Source organism: Rhamphochromis longiceps, linkage group LG23, assembly GCF_057381845.1.
Source record: "Rhamphochromis longiceps isolate RC_006_pf linkage group LG23, R_longiceps_female_GT1.1, whole genome shotgun sequence".
NCBI lineage: Eukaryota > Metazoa > Chordata > Actinopteri > Cichliformes > Cichlidae > Rhamphochromis > Rhamphochromis longiceps.
The window spans coordinates 24654580-24671722 of NC_140578.1; the positions used below are offsets into that span (position 1 = coordinate 24654580).

The 17143-nt window shown below is 39.6% G+C and overlaps 1 protein-coding gene across 3 annotated transcripts in view; it reads right to left on the minus strand.

Annotated features, from left to right (window-relative positions):
• LOC146642018 (inactive dipeptidyl peptidase 10-like) overlaps positions 1-17143 on the minus strand; it is a 141165-nt gene that overhangs the window by 47812 nt on the left and 76210 nt on the right. For all 3 annotated transcript variants that reach the window (XM_085398330.1, XM_085398331.1, XM_085398332.1), the window contains 2 exons: positions 10033-10147; positions 9764-9859 (listed from right to left, as the gene is read on the minus strand). In XM_085398330.1, the coding sequence (XP_085254456.1) occupies positions 9764-9859; positions 10033-10147 (211 nt within the window). The remainder of the gene's footprint in view (positions 1-9763; positions 9860-10032; positions 10148-17143) is intronic.

The window sequence follows — 17143 nt, forward strand, 5'->3', positions numbered from 1 at the left end:
CATTAGTGTGGCTGAGTGTATACATTTGATCGGTGTGGATTACAGAAAATCCTAAATAAATTCAAAGTTATGCACCTGCTTCTTGTTATTAAATTGCATGCTGTGCAATCATTCCACTCTGGAAAAAGAGAAGTTCAAAGAAATCATTAAAAAAAATATCATTTCATTCATGCCCATAATAAACAGATATAAACTTCTCACCACAACTGTATAGTCATGACACCAAAATAACATTTAGACCAAAGTTCTCTCCAAAAGACTTTGGTGATATGGTCATTTTTTTTTGTCCAACAGCTGACGATTGCTGGTATATTTGCAACATACAGTAAGCGAATCTTCACTCCACAAATCCTATTTTCAGTGATGGTACTAATGGAAGAGCCCAACTGGGTGAAAACATTTCTTTTTAAAGTCACAAACTAGGATTATTTTGGTTTTCCAGTAAAATGGTAAAATGGTAAATGGTCTGTATTTGTATAGCGCTTTACTTGGTCCTAAGGACCCCAAAGCGCTTTACACTATACGCAATCATCCACCCATTCACACACACATTCACACACTGGTGATACTGGAATACTGGACCTAAAATTACAGATCAGGTGAAGGATGCTTCTGTTTGCAGCCTCTACATTAGCAGGTAGTGATACCAAAGGCTATAAAAGACCTTAAACATGACTGATGATCTCATTTCAGCACCAATCAGCAACTACTAAAGATGTGTCATTTGCAGTCGCTGACATTCTTTGCACTGCCACTTCCCATAACACACACTATAAATTATATTGTAACAATGATTTATTTACTAAAATTGGTTCTCAGGTAGGTGTATCATTGAATTAACTTAATAGAATTACAATAATTACCCGAAAAAACAACAGCAGTTAGCCGTACACCAGCTTCTTGCTTGCTTCTACACATACATCAACGTGTGTGTACGTGTGTGTGGTAGAGGACTAAACATCCACAGCCCATTATGAAAAGCCACAGGCCACAAGACTAGCCATTAGTATTATCTCTCTGTGGAAGGGAAGGACACAGCAGGAGGTGAGTCTGTGTTTCACAGCCAGAGCAGGAGGACCGTCTCTCACCGTCCCCCTCCACCTCTGTCCTTCTGTCTGTCTTTCTTCCTCTCACCTTCTGTCACTCTCAGCAAGTCTCCGGAAAGGTGTTATGGGTGTTTTTAGTTATCTAATTTACAACCAATGCAATAATTTAGCTATCACATTGCCAGAGTCCCTCCTCTTCAGCTCTGCCATCTATAGCTGCTATTTACATTCTGCTTCTTCTTTGGTTTTTCTTTTTTTTCATTCTCCAAGCCTGGATACAAACACAATCTGTCACTCTGTCACGGAGCCAGTTAAACAACGCAAGCCTTTGAGATTGTCCACATTTAGACTTGAACAGGAGCTCAAGGATGTGGAGGGATGCAATGACACAACACAGCCCTCGACCGCAGATCAAGGTTGTGCTGTAGCACGGGCCGAGTCTTATGCAACACGGTTGAAAAATGTAATGAGGAGGCGGTGGCGACGTGGCCCGGGGAAAGATTGAAGAGGAGAAGAGTCAGTGAACTCAGGTGGTGGGGGTGATGCAATGTTTGAGAGCTGTGAATTGGCTTTTATTATCCTCAGTGACAGATATTTTTCTCCCACATACACACACTGAGAGTTTGACTCAAGGACACTTTAACACAAATGCCACAATTAGTAACAGACCAGCTGAGCTGCAGCTGCGACAAAAACCCCCACAAAACAACAATCAGCCGGATTTGAACCCTATTGTCTATTTGTCTGGGTCACTTTGACTCCATTCGACTATCTGCTGCCATGCTGATATTTACCAAAAGCATGACTATAAAGCATTTCACTCAAGTCATTTTACCACACTCTTTATATGCCTTCATGTCATTTTGCCACCACAGTGTGTCACAGATCACAGATACAGAGTCATATGAAAAAGAAAGTTTTCACAGGACTCTACACCGTCGTGTGAAAACTCTTTTCGCATCGCAGTGTCCATTTGTTGTGTAACTGGGGCAAAAAATAAGGTTTACTCATGCTTTCTTTGATAAATTTATTAAAACTTACAAGTAAAATGCTCAAGTTCACCACTCCACCTTTGCTATTCATCTGATTGACTGTTTAACTAACATTAAACAATGGTTGAACAATAATTGCTTACAGCTAAACCCGGCCAAAACAGAAACTTACAATACCTGTTATTAAACATCGACTGGATGATTTAGGTTCCTCACAGAAACATAACCTTAGAAACCTAGGCATTATTTTTGATGAAGCTTTTTCTTTGGAGGGACATTTAAATCAGATAGTAAAAACCTGCTTTTTTCACTTGAGGAACATTTCAAAACTCAGATCCATCATGTCAACAAGTGAACTCGAGATGATAATACATGCTTTTGTCTCTACAAGACTCGACTACTGTGACGGCCTGTTTACTTGTCTAAACAAGAAAGGGCTGGCTCGTCTACAGGTTGTTCAAAACTCTGCAGCGAGGCTACTGACCCGCCTGATCAAGAGAGCCCAATTGGATTTAGGATCCATTTTAAAATTCTAGTTTTAACTTTTAGAGCATTACAGGGACATATTTCAAAAAGCTTTTAATTAGACCGGGGGTTTTATGATGTATTTATGACTGTATTGTGTTTTCTTGCCTTTCTTGTAAAGCACTTTGTGACACATGTCTGTGAAAGGTGCTATATAAATAAACTTTACTTACTTACTTACTTATTTGTTCCTAACACTAAGACCAAGCCGCTGAAAAAAACAAACAACAACAGTTGGTTATCAGCTAACCTTATGTCAACAAAAGTTATGCTCAAGTGTCCTAAAAGTCAAACTTTCCCTCAGATAAACAGTTTGGTTACATTATCACATCATATGAGAGTTACTTCTCTAAGTGTCTAAGCTCAACAATGTTTCATCCATTTAAAAGACAGTTTCACAAAATGTGGCTAACAGCAGCTTATATGAGCTAACAGAGGCTAAGAAGAGCTAACAGTATAACAGACATTAACACCAGCTAACACAGGCTAACAGCAATAGAAGCCAAAGACCTTACAGACAGAAAAGTTCTTTCAACAACTCTCAGTACCAGTTTTACAATTAGTAAAAGTCAAAACTGTCTTAAGGTTTATTCATATTTGATTCCTTATGGTGACGATGTCACCCTGCTACACTTTGATGACTTCATCATGAAGATCAGGAAATAAGGCCATTTAAATTCCTCTTGTACAAGCAAAATATCTGATTCCTAGACGTGTAAAAATATCTGCATTTTTAGCATCATATGTTCATGAACAGTGATTACCTTTTTCACAGTTACAGTCATTATTATTCCTCAACCATAGTTTGTCACAGGGGTTGTGGATGTTTATGTTGAGTCACTGCAGGCTGTTGAGCTCCAACACAGAGAAGCCATCTGCATTTGAATATGCAGGTCAACAGGAGTCACTCCAGCTAGCTTATGTGTTTATACAGTGACAGACATAAAAAATAAATAAATAAATCAGGGACTCAATAAAAAAACAAAAAAACAACCTTTGGCTCTAAAAAGCAATTCACAAAGTATGAAAATGGTGAAAGTTAGAGACGCTTGAGGCAGTTTGATGTCAATAAATGAACCAGAGGTTTGTCAAACAGAGAGGCAAAAAGTATTAAAACTAAACTAATTATCATGAAAAGTGAGTAAGTGTTTTTATGAAACAATAACAGACCCCCTCTGCTCACTGACAAATGTTTGGAGTCTGTAATGAAACCTCAGGTGGAGAGATTCTCATTTCCAGCTAATGCACTTCCCACAGTGCTCTGAACTTTTTACCCACGGCTCTCTCAATGCGGTTTTTCTCCCCCAGTGGGAGGAAAGTGTCCATCCTGTGGTTAGCTGAATTTATCTGGAAAATACTTTATTAAATGCTCATCAGCTCACCAATCCACTCTAACCAGCTCTGAAGAGAAGAACAGAAGTTTGCTTTGGATTTCAAGTTTAGAAAAATGTAATTGTCTTGGTTAGATAAAAACAGGAAAGTTTATTAATTAGCCATTATATTTCTCTAGCCTTCAAACAGGCCTATCTGACTCATTTCCATCCCCATCTATTAATTCATGGGCTCTGCCAGAGTAGCTTTGCATGAATCAAAGTCCAAAATAATCTTTATTTATCTTGCATTGGGCTCTGGTGCCACATCTCAAGTTTGGTTTGTGTCTCCAATAAACAATTGCAGCTGTCTAACCTCCCTTTAAGCCAACGTTCTTGTGATTGGCTGCCTCTTAGAAACAAGTAGTTGGGTGGAGCTAATGGATATCTGCTCTCAATGACATCATACTCAGCTAAGAGTAGAAAAAAAGGAGTTTAAAGATGTCTGAGACCTAAGCCTTTGGCTCGCAGCAATTGTACATGTTTACAATTATAATTGCTGTGAAGATTCAGTAAATATATACATACTAGAGATGGCACGATACCACTTTTTTATGTCTGATACCGATACCATAAATTTGGATATCTGCCGATACCGATATGAATCCGATATAGTGTTTTTTAATAAATAAAACTTTTTTTTAATATCTTGCTGCATTTTGTATAAGTTCATACTCAAGTTTAAATAAACAACACTAAAGCTATTCTGTTATACCTGTGTGTAAAAAATACACTGCACCCAAAATATTTCATAGTTCAGCAATACTGATCAATCTAATAAACCTACTACATCCTTCCTATTCTGGTATTTTAAAGAGTACTTAGCAGAAATATTAAGCAACCTAATAGGGTTGCAAACTCCAGCAAAAAAAAAAAAAAAAAAATAGGGAACCACCCCCCACCCTCCACCTCGTGATGCTTAATCGACGTAATCAACTTTAATTTGATGCAGTGTGAAAAAAATGCACCGAAATAAATTATTTTTCAAGAATAATTAAATAGATTCAACATCTTTCTTCAACAGAACTGCAGACTGCACAGATTGTACCTTCCCAAAGGAAAAAGTACTATAGCTTACTAGGATATATTAGACTTAATAGTTACTATATACAGTAATGGACTTCTATACATTTTACATCAGATTAAAACTTTGGGTGTAAGATTCTGATAATTATTTATTAAAAGCTCGACATTTTAAATGAGAATAAGAAAGAAAAGGATGTCTTTGTGCCCCCTTTTCCCCGTTAATGCCCTATCGGCCCCCCTGGCTAAACTTTGCTAGATCCGCCCCTGCACAGTTACCAGCTGTCAGCTACGTAGAAAAAGATCCTGGTGTAGAAAGTAATATTAAATAAATTCTAACAACAGATTATCAAGCTTAAACGTGCTGCTGTTGTTCAGCCGCTGGTTTCCTCTTTCTGGTGCAAAGTGGGCCAAAAACAAACAAGAGAGACGGACTTGCAACAAAAAAGCCGATCAGCTGATCATTGATCAGTTTCACGACAGGAGAGGGAGGGAGAGAAGAGGCAGTTGCTCCATATATCGGTTGTTAAGCTTAACGTGGAAATGCTTTACAAACATTCAGAGATGAACTTACACACTTGCTTTACTTCTCTCTGGGATAACTTCCTCGGAGATGAAATGCCGGATTGCTAGCGAGGCTACAAATACACGCAGCGGCTCTATCACGTGAGGGGTACTGCTGCTGCGTGCTATGGTTATGAGCCGAGTTACGCCGTGTCTCAAGTTTTGTGAGGTGCTTTTTTGATATTTAATGGATCGGATTACATTTTTTATTTCTCTCCGATATCCGATCCAGTAATTTACGTCAGTATCGGACCGATACCGATACTTAATATCGGATCGGTCCATCTCTAATACATACATCAGTATTTATATGACAATAAATGAGGAAAAGCATAATAGCGTAATGTTGTTTAAAGCTGAGTATTTTATGAATATAAATGAAGGTGGTCTGGTTTGTTTTCTTTATTCACAACCAGCTACAGCAACACATTATATTGACTGCAGGTGGAGTTTGTGCTCATAGAAAAACCTAAAGAAACGCACCTGTATGTTACCTGCTCAGTACAAAACAGCAAGCAGACCCAGTTAGAGCCGAGCTGATGAGCACAGTGGTGGACTAGCTGGTCAGCAGTTACACATCAACATATTTCCCTCAAAAGCTGGTGGGGAACAAAAATAGATGAAGAACAGAGTACCCAGGACAAAGCTACAGCAGCATTTATATTTCCCTACAAAACATATTTAGGAAAACATATCGTGGCTGTGCAAACTCTTTTACCCAATGCAAGTATAAATGTTATTTTAAATTAAATATCATTATTGTGTATTTGTATTTATTTTAAATCAGCTGTTTATTGATTTAGTCTTTTAATCTTTGAATGTAATATTTAACAGTCATATAGGAAGTCATATTAATTAAGAGTAGTTTTAATTAAATTATTTAATTTAATTTTAATTAGTGGTTGCAGCACGGCGAGCAGTGACCGTGGGGATAAACTTCATGCCACAGCAACCCTGAACTGGTTAAGCGTAACAGGATGGATGTTTAAATTATTAAACTTCTTGTTGTTGTTGTTTTGTTTTTTTAAAATAAAGGAACACATGAGGAATAAACAGGGGAAATTGTGCACCAACTAAAACTGTGTAAAGTTTTCTACACGCTGTTCTTGAAACTGAAGAACTGATTTTTTTTCTTTCAAAAGATAAAAATACCAAACGACACCTCTCATCAGGCCTCTCGAACTGACACATAGACTTCACCTCTGTGCTGTTTGCACAGTTTTATTCGCCTGCACTGCATTACATGTCGCTTTCCTCACACATTGTCCTCACCTCCTCCATCCTGAGCTACATCATCTTCACCTCACTCTGCAAGGGCCACGACTCGTGACCTTGGGTCACAATTAAAATGTAACTATACTCCTCTGCATCAAAGCCAGATATTGGCAGCAATACTTTTGTTTTTCTTTCCAAAAATAAAGGCACATAAAAAGTTAGTGCTATTGTAGCTAGGATTGCTCCATTATCTCATTACATAAAACTGATTAAAAATCCATCATGGCAGATGTTTCGAGATATAAATATGTGTTTATTTCAAAACCAAGTGTACCTAAATAATGCATGCAAATGTTTCATTTTTATTTCTTAACATATGAAAGTTAGTTGTTGCAATGGAAATCGATGGTCACAAAGGTCTATGATTCCAGTGAAAGGAGATCTAGATGAAAATAATTTAAAGTGTTGGTAAACAAACATGAGCAGGCAGCTAACAAAAATCAGGTGTCTATTTGCACAAGGCTTCAGTATTAGCTTATGGAGTACTATGTGTTCTTGGACTAAGACTACATCAAAACTAACAAGATGTAACCTCCAGGTCTGAAATATGAAACCAATGGCCATTCTTCCTGACAGCCAACGTGAAGTGACTCTTCCTCCTCAGGTTATAAGGAAGTCAAATAAGAAAATGACTCTACTTTCCACTTTACTGATGAGTTTACGGTCCAACTAATCTAGAGTAAAACACATGATAAATCAGCAGATAAAAAGTCGGGCGGCAGTGTGGTTAGCGTGCACAGAGAAACTCAAAGATCTGAAACTGTGACATAGTTGCTGCAGGACAGCAGTTTGACTGCAACCTTACTTTGATGTAGGATTAAAAGCAGAAAACCAGTGGAGTCCTCTTTCGCAAAGAGACGAGACGTAGATGAGTTGCGCTTATTAGCACAGACTGACTCGGATTGAGTGCAACATGTTGACCTTTGCCTACACTTACAAATTAAACAGCAATTGTTTGCAAACCTTCACCAGTCTGAGTGATTACAGTCAGTCCAAGAGAGACCACGATGGTTCGGAGACAGGTTGCCTCCCCTCAGACAATTTAGAGTTATCACCCAGAGCTTGAGGATGTCACATGCTGCATGCTCAACCTCTAGGCAACCAGCTGGTTGGCACAAGTACTTGCAATCAGTTGCGAAAAAGGAAATAAATGAATGTGAACACTATTTTTTTGGGCTTTCTCTCAAGTTGTCATTCAACAGGCTGTCATCCTGTTTTCACTCTTGTCAGACTGAACCACGAGTAAACTGTGTTTCTCTGTCTATAACGTACATCGGGTGTTATTCTCTCCTGATATTATCCATCCATCCATCAGACAAGGAGGGGAAGTTAATTGTCACCTTTCTTGGTCAGTAGGAGCTATAGAAATCAATTTCACTTTTTATATACAGAAAAAAATGGCCAGAGCTGCTTGAAAAAATCACAATCTAGTAAATGTACTATTGTTACTTAATTAAAGCTAGAAGTAACTCTGATTTACCTTTGCTACTTTTGCTTGTTAGGGACAAATATTTAGGGCTCCCAGACTGATCCAAAAACACATCAGGAAGTGAGATTTCCCATTTGATGACCTTCCCACTCTGAAGAACAGCATTTACCTTATTTACCTTAATGTCCTTTGGAGTTTGGTCACTTTTGTCTCCAAACAAAAAAACAAACAAACAAAAAAACAAACATGATGGAAGAAATGTCAAATGAGTGGCAGCACTAGGGCTGGGCTATATATCGAGTAATTTTAAAAATATCGATATATTTTTATACGAGATATAAGATGTGACAATATCATTTATATCGATATAGTATAAGTTACGTTATAATTATAGTTGTGGAGCCACAAGTTTGCCTCTCTTTCGTCCACTTTTGTCTTTACGCAACATTACTCGGCCTCGCCTCTCCTTCACTGAACACAACTCCCCCTCCTTCCCCATCGCTTCACCTGGAGGCAGCGACAAGATGGACACGGCAAATCTCCGTTAACGAGTTACTGCGCATCGCCCCGTGCGTGGGGCTGGACGGCACCAAATTGTTAACGAGCTAACCACGCTAACAAGCTAAGCCTAAAATCCTTTCATTTTCTCAAAAGTCGACAGCGCGCCTTATGTATGAATTCTGGTTGTGCTTACTGACCGTGAACCGATTGTATGTGGAACACGGCGCTCAGCAATCTGTCAAAAAATGTTTTAGTTCGACTTTGGTAAGCTACTGAGCTGCACCGGCTTGATGGATTGTCGGAACATTACGGCTACCGTAGTCTGGAGCCTAATACGTAGGCTCCAGACTACTAATACGTAATACGTACTGTGCTTCAACGTAATATTACCGTATTGTGTGTGTATAAGGACCATAAATGGCACCTGTTCAGAGACACGGTTACAAAGAGGATTTCAAACTCCAGGCTGTCAGTCACGCAGTAGAAGTTGGGAACAGAGCAGCTGTGAAATCTGTCTCTTTGTTATTGTGCTCGGCGTCTGTTAGTTTGCATTTTGACTGCACAATTGTGAGCTCTTTGTTATGCACAAAAACAACATAGTTTTCTTTTATTTATGGAGCATTATTATTTAATAAATGCTCATAATTTATTTTTGAGTAGTTTTTTTCATGTACATCTATGCTGTATGTTAATAAAAGTGCCTGTGTGACATCTGGGACACAGCTTTGACTAAGAACTCTCTTTTTGTTCTTACGTTATGGCTTTAAAAAAAATCGAGATATATATCTTATATTGCCGTCCGGCTAAAAAATATCGAGATATGAATTTTGGGTTATATCGCCCAGCCCTGGGCAGCACATTAAGTCCATCTTTTATATACAACGTGAGTTTACCTTTCCTTGTCTTTCTGTAAAAGGAGACTTAAACGCTGCTACTCTGTGCAGGATTAAAACCTCAGACTCGAAATATTCAGCAACACACATCTTTGTTTGTGTGAGGATTTTTGTGTGGTTTTTTTTTTTTCATGTAAACACTCACCGCTAATCCACTTGGCCTCGGGGTCGTGAATGCTGAACTCTGGTTTGTAAAGATCTGCTACAGTCAGCCTGGACTTGCTGCTGCCGGGAAGTTCAACTGGAAAACAAATAAATGGGTGAACTCCAGGTTACAGTGAGAGATTCATCCAACGCAGAGCTGCAGATTATAAGTGTCTTATAAAGCATATTCATGTACTTCTGACAAACACATATTTGCATGGTTTAGAAAGCTAGAAACATCATCCTGTCTCTCTCCACAGGCTGACATACCGGGTGTGAGGACGACCACAGACATGGTGATGAGCGAGCAGACCACCACGATCACCAGCAAAGAGATTGCAATGCCCTTCCAGTTCCTCTGCGGAGGGCTGACGTCCACATACTCCTGCAAACACAGAAAGTCAGAAACAAACACTAATCATCAGAAACTGTGCCTCTGTGTGTGAGTCACTCGAACACTGCGAGAATTCATCTGCAGTCCTAACAGCCTCTACGCTCGCTGTGGGATTTTGCTCTCATTCAGTCAGAAGTGATGCTGTTTAATGTGGTCCAGCTTGCACTTCATCCCAGAGGTGTTGCATGTGGCTGAGTTTGAATTTATGTGTAACTTCTTCCAGACCAAACTAGGAAAACTTTTTTACACGGCGCTGACAATAAAATATCATCCCAGTACTGATATAAAGAAATGGGCTCTGCAAGACCTGTGAAGGTGTCTTATGACATCTGGCACCAGCTGGCAGCTCACTGTGAGTTGGAGGTGCTGTGGACCAGTTAGGGATTTGCCCTGAAGCTCCCCACAAGCCTCAACCACACACACAACTCTTAACTTAATACAGTTACTTTTGATCATTCTGAAAAATGGGATACTTTGTATAAAAATGGCTGTAATTTCTAAACAGTTAATTCAAAAGTGTCATTAAACCACTTAAATTAAAGCTGAAGGTTTCCACGTCAGTCACATCTTGAGTGTTTTAAACTCTGCTGTGTTGGTGTACAGAAGGAAAAATACAAAAATTGTACCTTTCTCCAGCAAAATAAAGTTTGATGCTTCATTTTAATTACATTTTATTTATATAGCGACACATTACAACAACAGTTAGCTCAAGGTGCTTTATATCGTAAGGTGAAGACTCTACAATAATACAGAGAAAATAGAGAAACCCCACCAATCAGACGAGCCCCTATCAGCAAGCTCTTTGGTGACAGTGGGAAGGAAAAACTCCCTTTTAACAGGAAGAAACCTCCGGCAGAGCCAGGCTCAGGGAGGTACAGCCATCTGCCACTGGTGTGGGGTGAGGAAAGGAAGACAGGACAAAGAAACCTTGGCCATTTCACTCTAACTAAATGATGGACAGAAAATTGTGGCTCTGCTGTAACAACCCGTTCTCACTCCCAAAGCGTAACATTTTACGCTAGGTGACAAATCGTCACCATATTACGTTTTCGGCTACCCACCACGTTCCTAAATGACGACCTCGGAAAACAGAGGAAATATGAGAACCCTCTGGACTGAATCTACACATGTTCGCTCTTTTTCTTCAAATCGCTTAGAAACACGCTATTTGACATCATTAAAGTCCTGGTTAAGGTCAGGAAAAAGGTTATGGTTAGGGCTAGGGATAAGGTTAGGTTTAGGGCTGGAATACAGGGCTGGAACGTCTATTACCGCGGGAGCGTCATTGCACTGGATTCCAGCCATAACCCGCCGCGTACCCTAAGAACGCTGAAGGTCTCCTTTCGCGTTCCTCAGGAACGCCGCGGGACGAGACAAAACGTCGACATGTTACGCCTCAGGAGTGAGAACGCTCTGGCTGTAATCTGTGCTCTCTTTCAAAATGAGAGAGGAAATAAAGGCTCACTGAATTTGATGCTGTGGCGTTCACACTGAACATCTACAGGACGTTTGGGACTGAGATGCTTGAGCGTGCTCCAACCACCATCATAAAAAGATCAAACATAGCAGAGAGAGACTGCATAGGCTTAAAAATCATGTATGAACTGAGCCCCTGGGTCCAGATTACTGTGTGATACTTGCTGTAGAGCAGGGGTGTCAAACTCAAATACACAGTGGGCCAAAATTCAAAATGGAACAAAGTCGCGGGCTAACGTTAATATTTATTGAAAAAAAAAATCTTCCTCCAGATATAAGAATGAATCTTTTCTTATGGACTCAAACAAGTTTAGCTGAAAAACTGAATATGGAACAAGCAAAGCTTAATACTAAACAATATATATATTAGCTGTATAATACCAGTAGGCCAGCTCTGATAGTAATTTGGTATGGCTTCGCGGCCTAATTTGGCCCGCGGGCCAGAGTTTGACACCTATGCTGTAGAGCATTAACAATACATCTCCAGGTTTCAATTACATTTTAATTTAATATGAATTTGTGAAGTTAACACAAAATTTCCAGAGCACTGAAGCTGATTTAATAGCTAACTCCTTGTTTTGCTACCTTTGAGCTTGGTACTAGCAGCCAGTTTTCAGATTCTTCTTCTTTTTTCTTTTTTAAAGTTTTTTGAAAGTGAAGCTTAGCCCCCTGAGCATTTCCCATTTTTTGATTTTAACCAGGAAAAAATATATAAGTTCAGTCAGTAAGAGCTCCACAACTTTGAGGCCTTAATGAACAGCCTCAGGCTCTATGGATCTGAGACACCTGGGAGAACTTAGAAATACAATAAGTTTCCTTGTCTTCATCACAGGGCCAGAGTGAGATTTGTAAAAGTCCACTGAGCGCTCATGGTTCTGAAAAATTCATCACCTGCAACTCCACCAAATCTATCAAAGCTTCGTCCTTTATACAGCTGCACTGTGACTAACACCAGTGTGACGCGTGATGTAGGGCACCTCTGATATCCTGTAGTGGAGACTTGAAAATGAAAATCATTTGCACATTCACTGATTCTGTGACTTTTGTGACTGTGTGTTTGAGATCTTCTGAGATCTAATGTACGATTTGCAAACGGCGGCAAAAAGACAGGATGCAGAGCTGAAGATGAAAAGTGATAAGGATGGACAGGATCAGAAATGAGTATATAGAGGGCAGAGGAAGGATAGTGGATATACTGGGAAAAGGATCCTTAAGACAGAGCTGCCAGGCAGAGGAGTTTGATGGCTCTAGTGAAGCAGGACATGTAGAGGTGGTGTGGCAGAGGTGAGATAAGGTGAGATAGCACTAGATGATCTGCTGTGGCGACCTCTAAGGGGAGAGGTCAATTTAAGAACTTCAAGGTAGGTAGCTGAACTTTTTTATAAATGAGAAAAATCATGGAAGACAAACTTTGATATTGTTTTTTTTAATCAAAGAAATTTGGTTGATTATTCCTTTGTTGTAACAATACTACCTGTCTTTTTATGCGGTTGGAAAGCCTGTTTCTTTCCCCTTAAGTTGTGCCACTGTTACGTGCCAAGAGGTGTGGCTTTGCTTTTGTGTTCTATTTATCTTTCAGGTGTCAAGCCTCCACCTATTGGCCAGTTCGAAGTGATTGGCATGTGTCTATTGGCCAATCACACGCCGAGGATTACTACAAATGAGCTGCTCCCTGGCCAGCTGGTGGCTGCTGGCTTCTGCTATGACAAACATTTGCGAACAGGCTTCTTTATATTATGTGTGATGGGAGGCTGGACAGGTAAGCTGGGGTACCTATACACTGATTGCAGGCGTTAAACTGTTAGACACACTAGGGTATGCGGTTGATGCCACTTTTGTATGTTTTCACTGACCTTTTGTCAAGCAGCTGGGTAGGCCTTTTGTTTTGCATTTTTGTTTTAGTTAGGCCCTAGGAGCTCTCGCCCTCTTTTTGTTTTATTACTTTCTGGTAATAAAACCAGAAAGTAATAAAACTGGTAACAAACTACGCTGTAATGGACTAAAATCTTGCAGTACCATAAGGTACTGCTTGCCCACAACCACACCAGCAAAGAGTACTCGCGCATGCTGCCCACTCTGTGACCTACCTTCACGCGACCAATAGAAACAAGGCGTACAGCCGGGCTAAGTTCAACCACACAAGGAACTTTATGACACAAGTTTACGTGCATATGGACCTCCGGAGCCCTTGAGTAAATCATTCCATTCAACACATTGGCTTCAGAGGCCACAGAAAATCTGTGGAGAGGTTAGGTTTCACACTGTTATGTTTAACACTTCCCTAATAATGCAGAACCAGGTACAGTCGGGTCAAGTGTGATAATGAACACCTGTTGGTGCACACTCAATGCTGAGAGGCACCTGCTCTTCATCAGCTCCATTGTTTTCCTCATGACAGGGCACACAAACAAAAAGTCACATAGTACAGTGAGTTACTGAGGACAGGTGATCATATTTTTATTTTTATACATATTTTACATGTAACCGTTGGTCAAGAAAGGCTTGAACTACTGGCTAAAAGGAAATTGAAACATGCAATAAGCAGAAGAGACGCAAAATGTGTCAAACGGAGACAAAAACTACTGCAATAAAAAACAAAAAGATACAGAGAATATCTACAAAAACAAAACTGTTCAAAAACTAAAATGAGATATAAAACACAAGCAAAGATGCAACAAAAACAAAACTGTGTCACACAATCACACAACGAGATTTAAAACTAAACAAGGGAAAAAACATGCAGAGTGATACAAAGTCAGGTAAAATATCAGCAGGCTACAGAGTCAGAGACACAAAGCAAACAGAAATCATATCTGCATGTACTTATGAACTACTGTTTCATAATCTGTGTCCTGTACAACAGAGTCTGAACCTGTGCCAAACATGTTTGCTTTGCCAGGAGGAGCTCCTCTTGTTAGTCTTATTCTTTTAATGTGATTGTTATTGCTTTATTTATTATCATTATCGACATAAATGTACATATTGTGTAACAAAGAAAGAAGTAGCGCAATAATGAGGAAAAAAGGAGGATAAGCGCATCGGCTCACCGACTCCTGCTACTCTAACACCTGAATGAAGATACACGAGTAAATACACAAGCTTACTGTGCCGGTGTGTGTGTGTATGGATGAGAAGCTTCCAGCATACTGCAAATGAATACATTATAAAAACTAATATAACTTGGATAATTGGTATCCAGCTGTTTTAATACGGATTTGTGTGTGAATCACTTCTTTGTAAAATGAAATGACTGAATAAAAAAGAAAGAAAAATGCAGGTCATCCAGCACACAACATGGATCAGTCTGTAAAATAATGATGTGGGAAGAACAGTCCCTTTATTTCCTCCTATTGTTTGGAGTGCATTTAGAAAACATTAGAAGGAATTCACTATTTTTAATGGAAGCGAGATATAAAAATAGAGCAGACTCGCCGGCGTTCATCTCCAGCATCAGTCAGGATTGAATTTTGACTTTTACGGTCATATAACACTCCCGTCGTCTAGACAGAGTGGTGATTATCCTCCGAGCTAAAGTGGAAAATCTGATCTGAGCTTTCACACGTTGTGCTCTTAGGCTGAAAGTTTGCTTAAGGATTCCAAGACATCCAATGAACCGTAGCTTCTCAAGAAGCTACCAGCTTACATCATTCCTCACTCCAGCCTCCGATGATGAAAGTTGAACCCGCAGCCAAGACGTTGACAAGTGAGAGAAAAGATGAGAAAGAAATGATGCAAGCAGGGTTTTCAGTTTAACCTCGCACGGGGCCAGGAGACGGCTGCGGACGAGCACTCGGATGTTTCCAGCAGCGACACTGCAGGGGACTGTAATAGGAAGCTGTCACATGCTGACTAAGTGGCCTTTCTTCTGAGCTTGAGAGGGAGAAGCATAAAGGGAAGACAGCATGAAGCCTTGTTCGTACATCAAACACATCAAACTGCATGTTTTCCAGCAGTCTGTCTGCCCTCTGTAGAGCCGGAGAGACGAGCTAAAAACTCATGTTTCTTTTGACTTGTTAAGTATCCTGACAATCTTCATTTGGTCAGCTGTTTGGTGTCTAATTATCTCCAACAGGCAGAAGATGGAAAACATGTTCAAATTTGGAAGCTTAAAAGGACTCTTGCTGTGAGTTTTAAAGTATCTGACCTGAAACCTGAAGGAGTTTTGTAGGTGGACATCAAAGATCACCAATTCTCTAATGTTTACTGTCATGCTAGACTGTTTAAACATTCAACAGGTATTCCACTTTAAAATATGTGAGGCACAGGTTAAAGTCTCTTAAACCTTCAAAGTGGACTGAAATTTCTCATCAGGAATTTCTCAAAAATAAAGGCAAAATGTAATAAATTCAATTCAATTTGATTTATATTGTGCCAAATCACAACAGCTGTCTCGAGGTGCTTTCTTTTGTAATGTAAAGACCCTACAATAATACACAAAACAGACAAACCAGATTAACCTCCCATGACCAAGTTTGGTCTGTAGCAGTCAGACAGATGTCCTCAGATTTTACTAGAATACTTCAGTATAGAAAAGCTGTCCAGGTCCTGGGTCTACAAAACAAGCCAAAATGCGGAGTTTGGTTTTGTGCATTATGGTCAAACATCTTCACTTTGGTCTTGTCTGTTTAAAGCACATTGTTCTAGAAGTCTAGTGGTTTTTTTCAGATGTAACTTTGCAAACCTAAGCTGTGCTGCCCCGGTCTTTTCTGAAAACCCTTTCAAATAAGCCATACATGTTCAGTGCTGTGCTTTAACATTTAACAAGCTAACTGATGCCTGTAGAGTCTGAGAAGTAGCTCTTGGATTTTGCAGTTTCTCTGAGCGTTGTGTGCTCTGAGCTTGGGGTAAATTCGCTGGCATTGTGTTAACACACACCTGAAAGCTTCAGACCTGCAAACCGCTAAATGTTCTGTTTTCATAAGGTAGTCACACTTACTGATAAACAGCTAATCGAGTTTATTCATTCATATGGAAGCAGTAACAGGGTAGTTCGTTTTTCACATGGTTGCATAGAGCCTGTGAAAGCATCATTCAGCATCAATGAAAAAATTTAGGTAAGTGGGATTTATATGTCTGTATTAAATCTCGAGCATATATTTTAATGCTGAAACGCTACATTGAAGCCTGATGTGCACCATCATAAAAGCGCAACTACGTGTCATCACAATTCAGTACCATTATTTCCTCTTCCTCCTCTTTTCTCATCATTTTTAACATCAACTTGAAGAGACTGGACTGCTCAATAAGCGCAACTCCAACGACAACTAGTATGTTAGTAAACTGCGTTGTATATTGTTGGGTTCCAGAATAAGTTGGAAGTCCAGAGTTATAATTTTCATCCCCAATGTGCCCTCAACTCTGATTTTAGAACAGTGGTTCTTAACCTTGTTGGAGGTACCGAACCCCACCAGCTTCATATGCGAATTCACTGAACACCCCTTTACTGAAAAATAAAATGTGATTTTTTTTTCAAATTCAAGACATAGATATGTTTTTTACTGGTGCACAAAA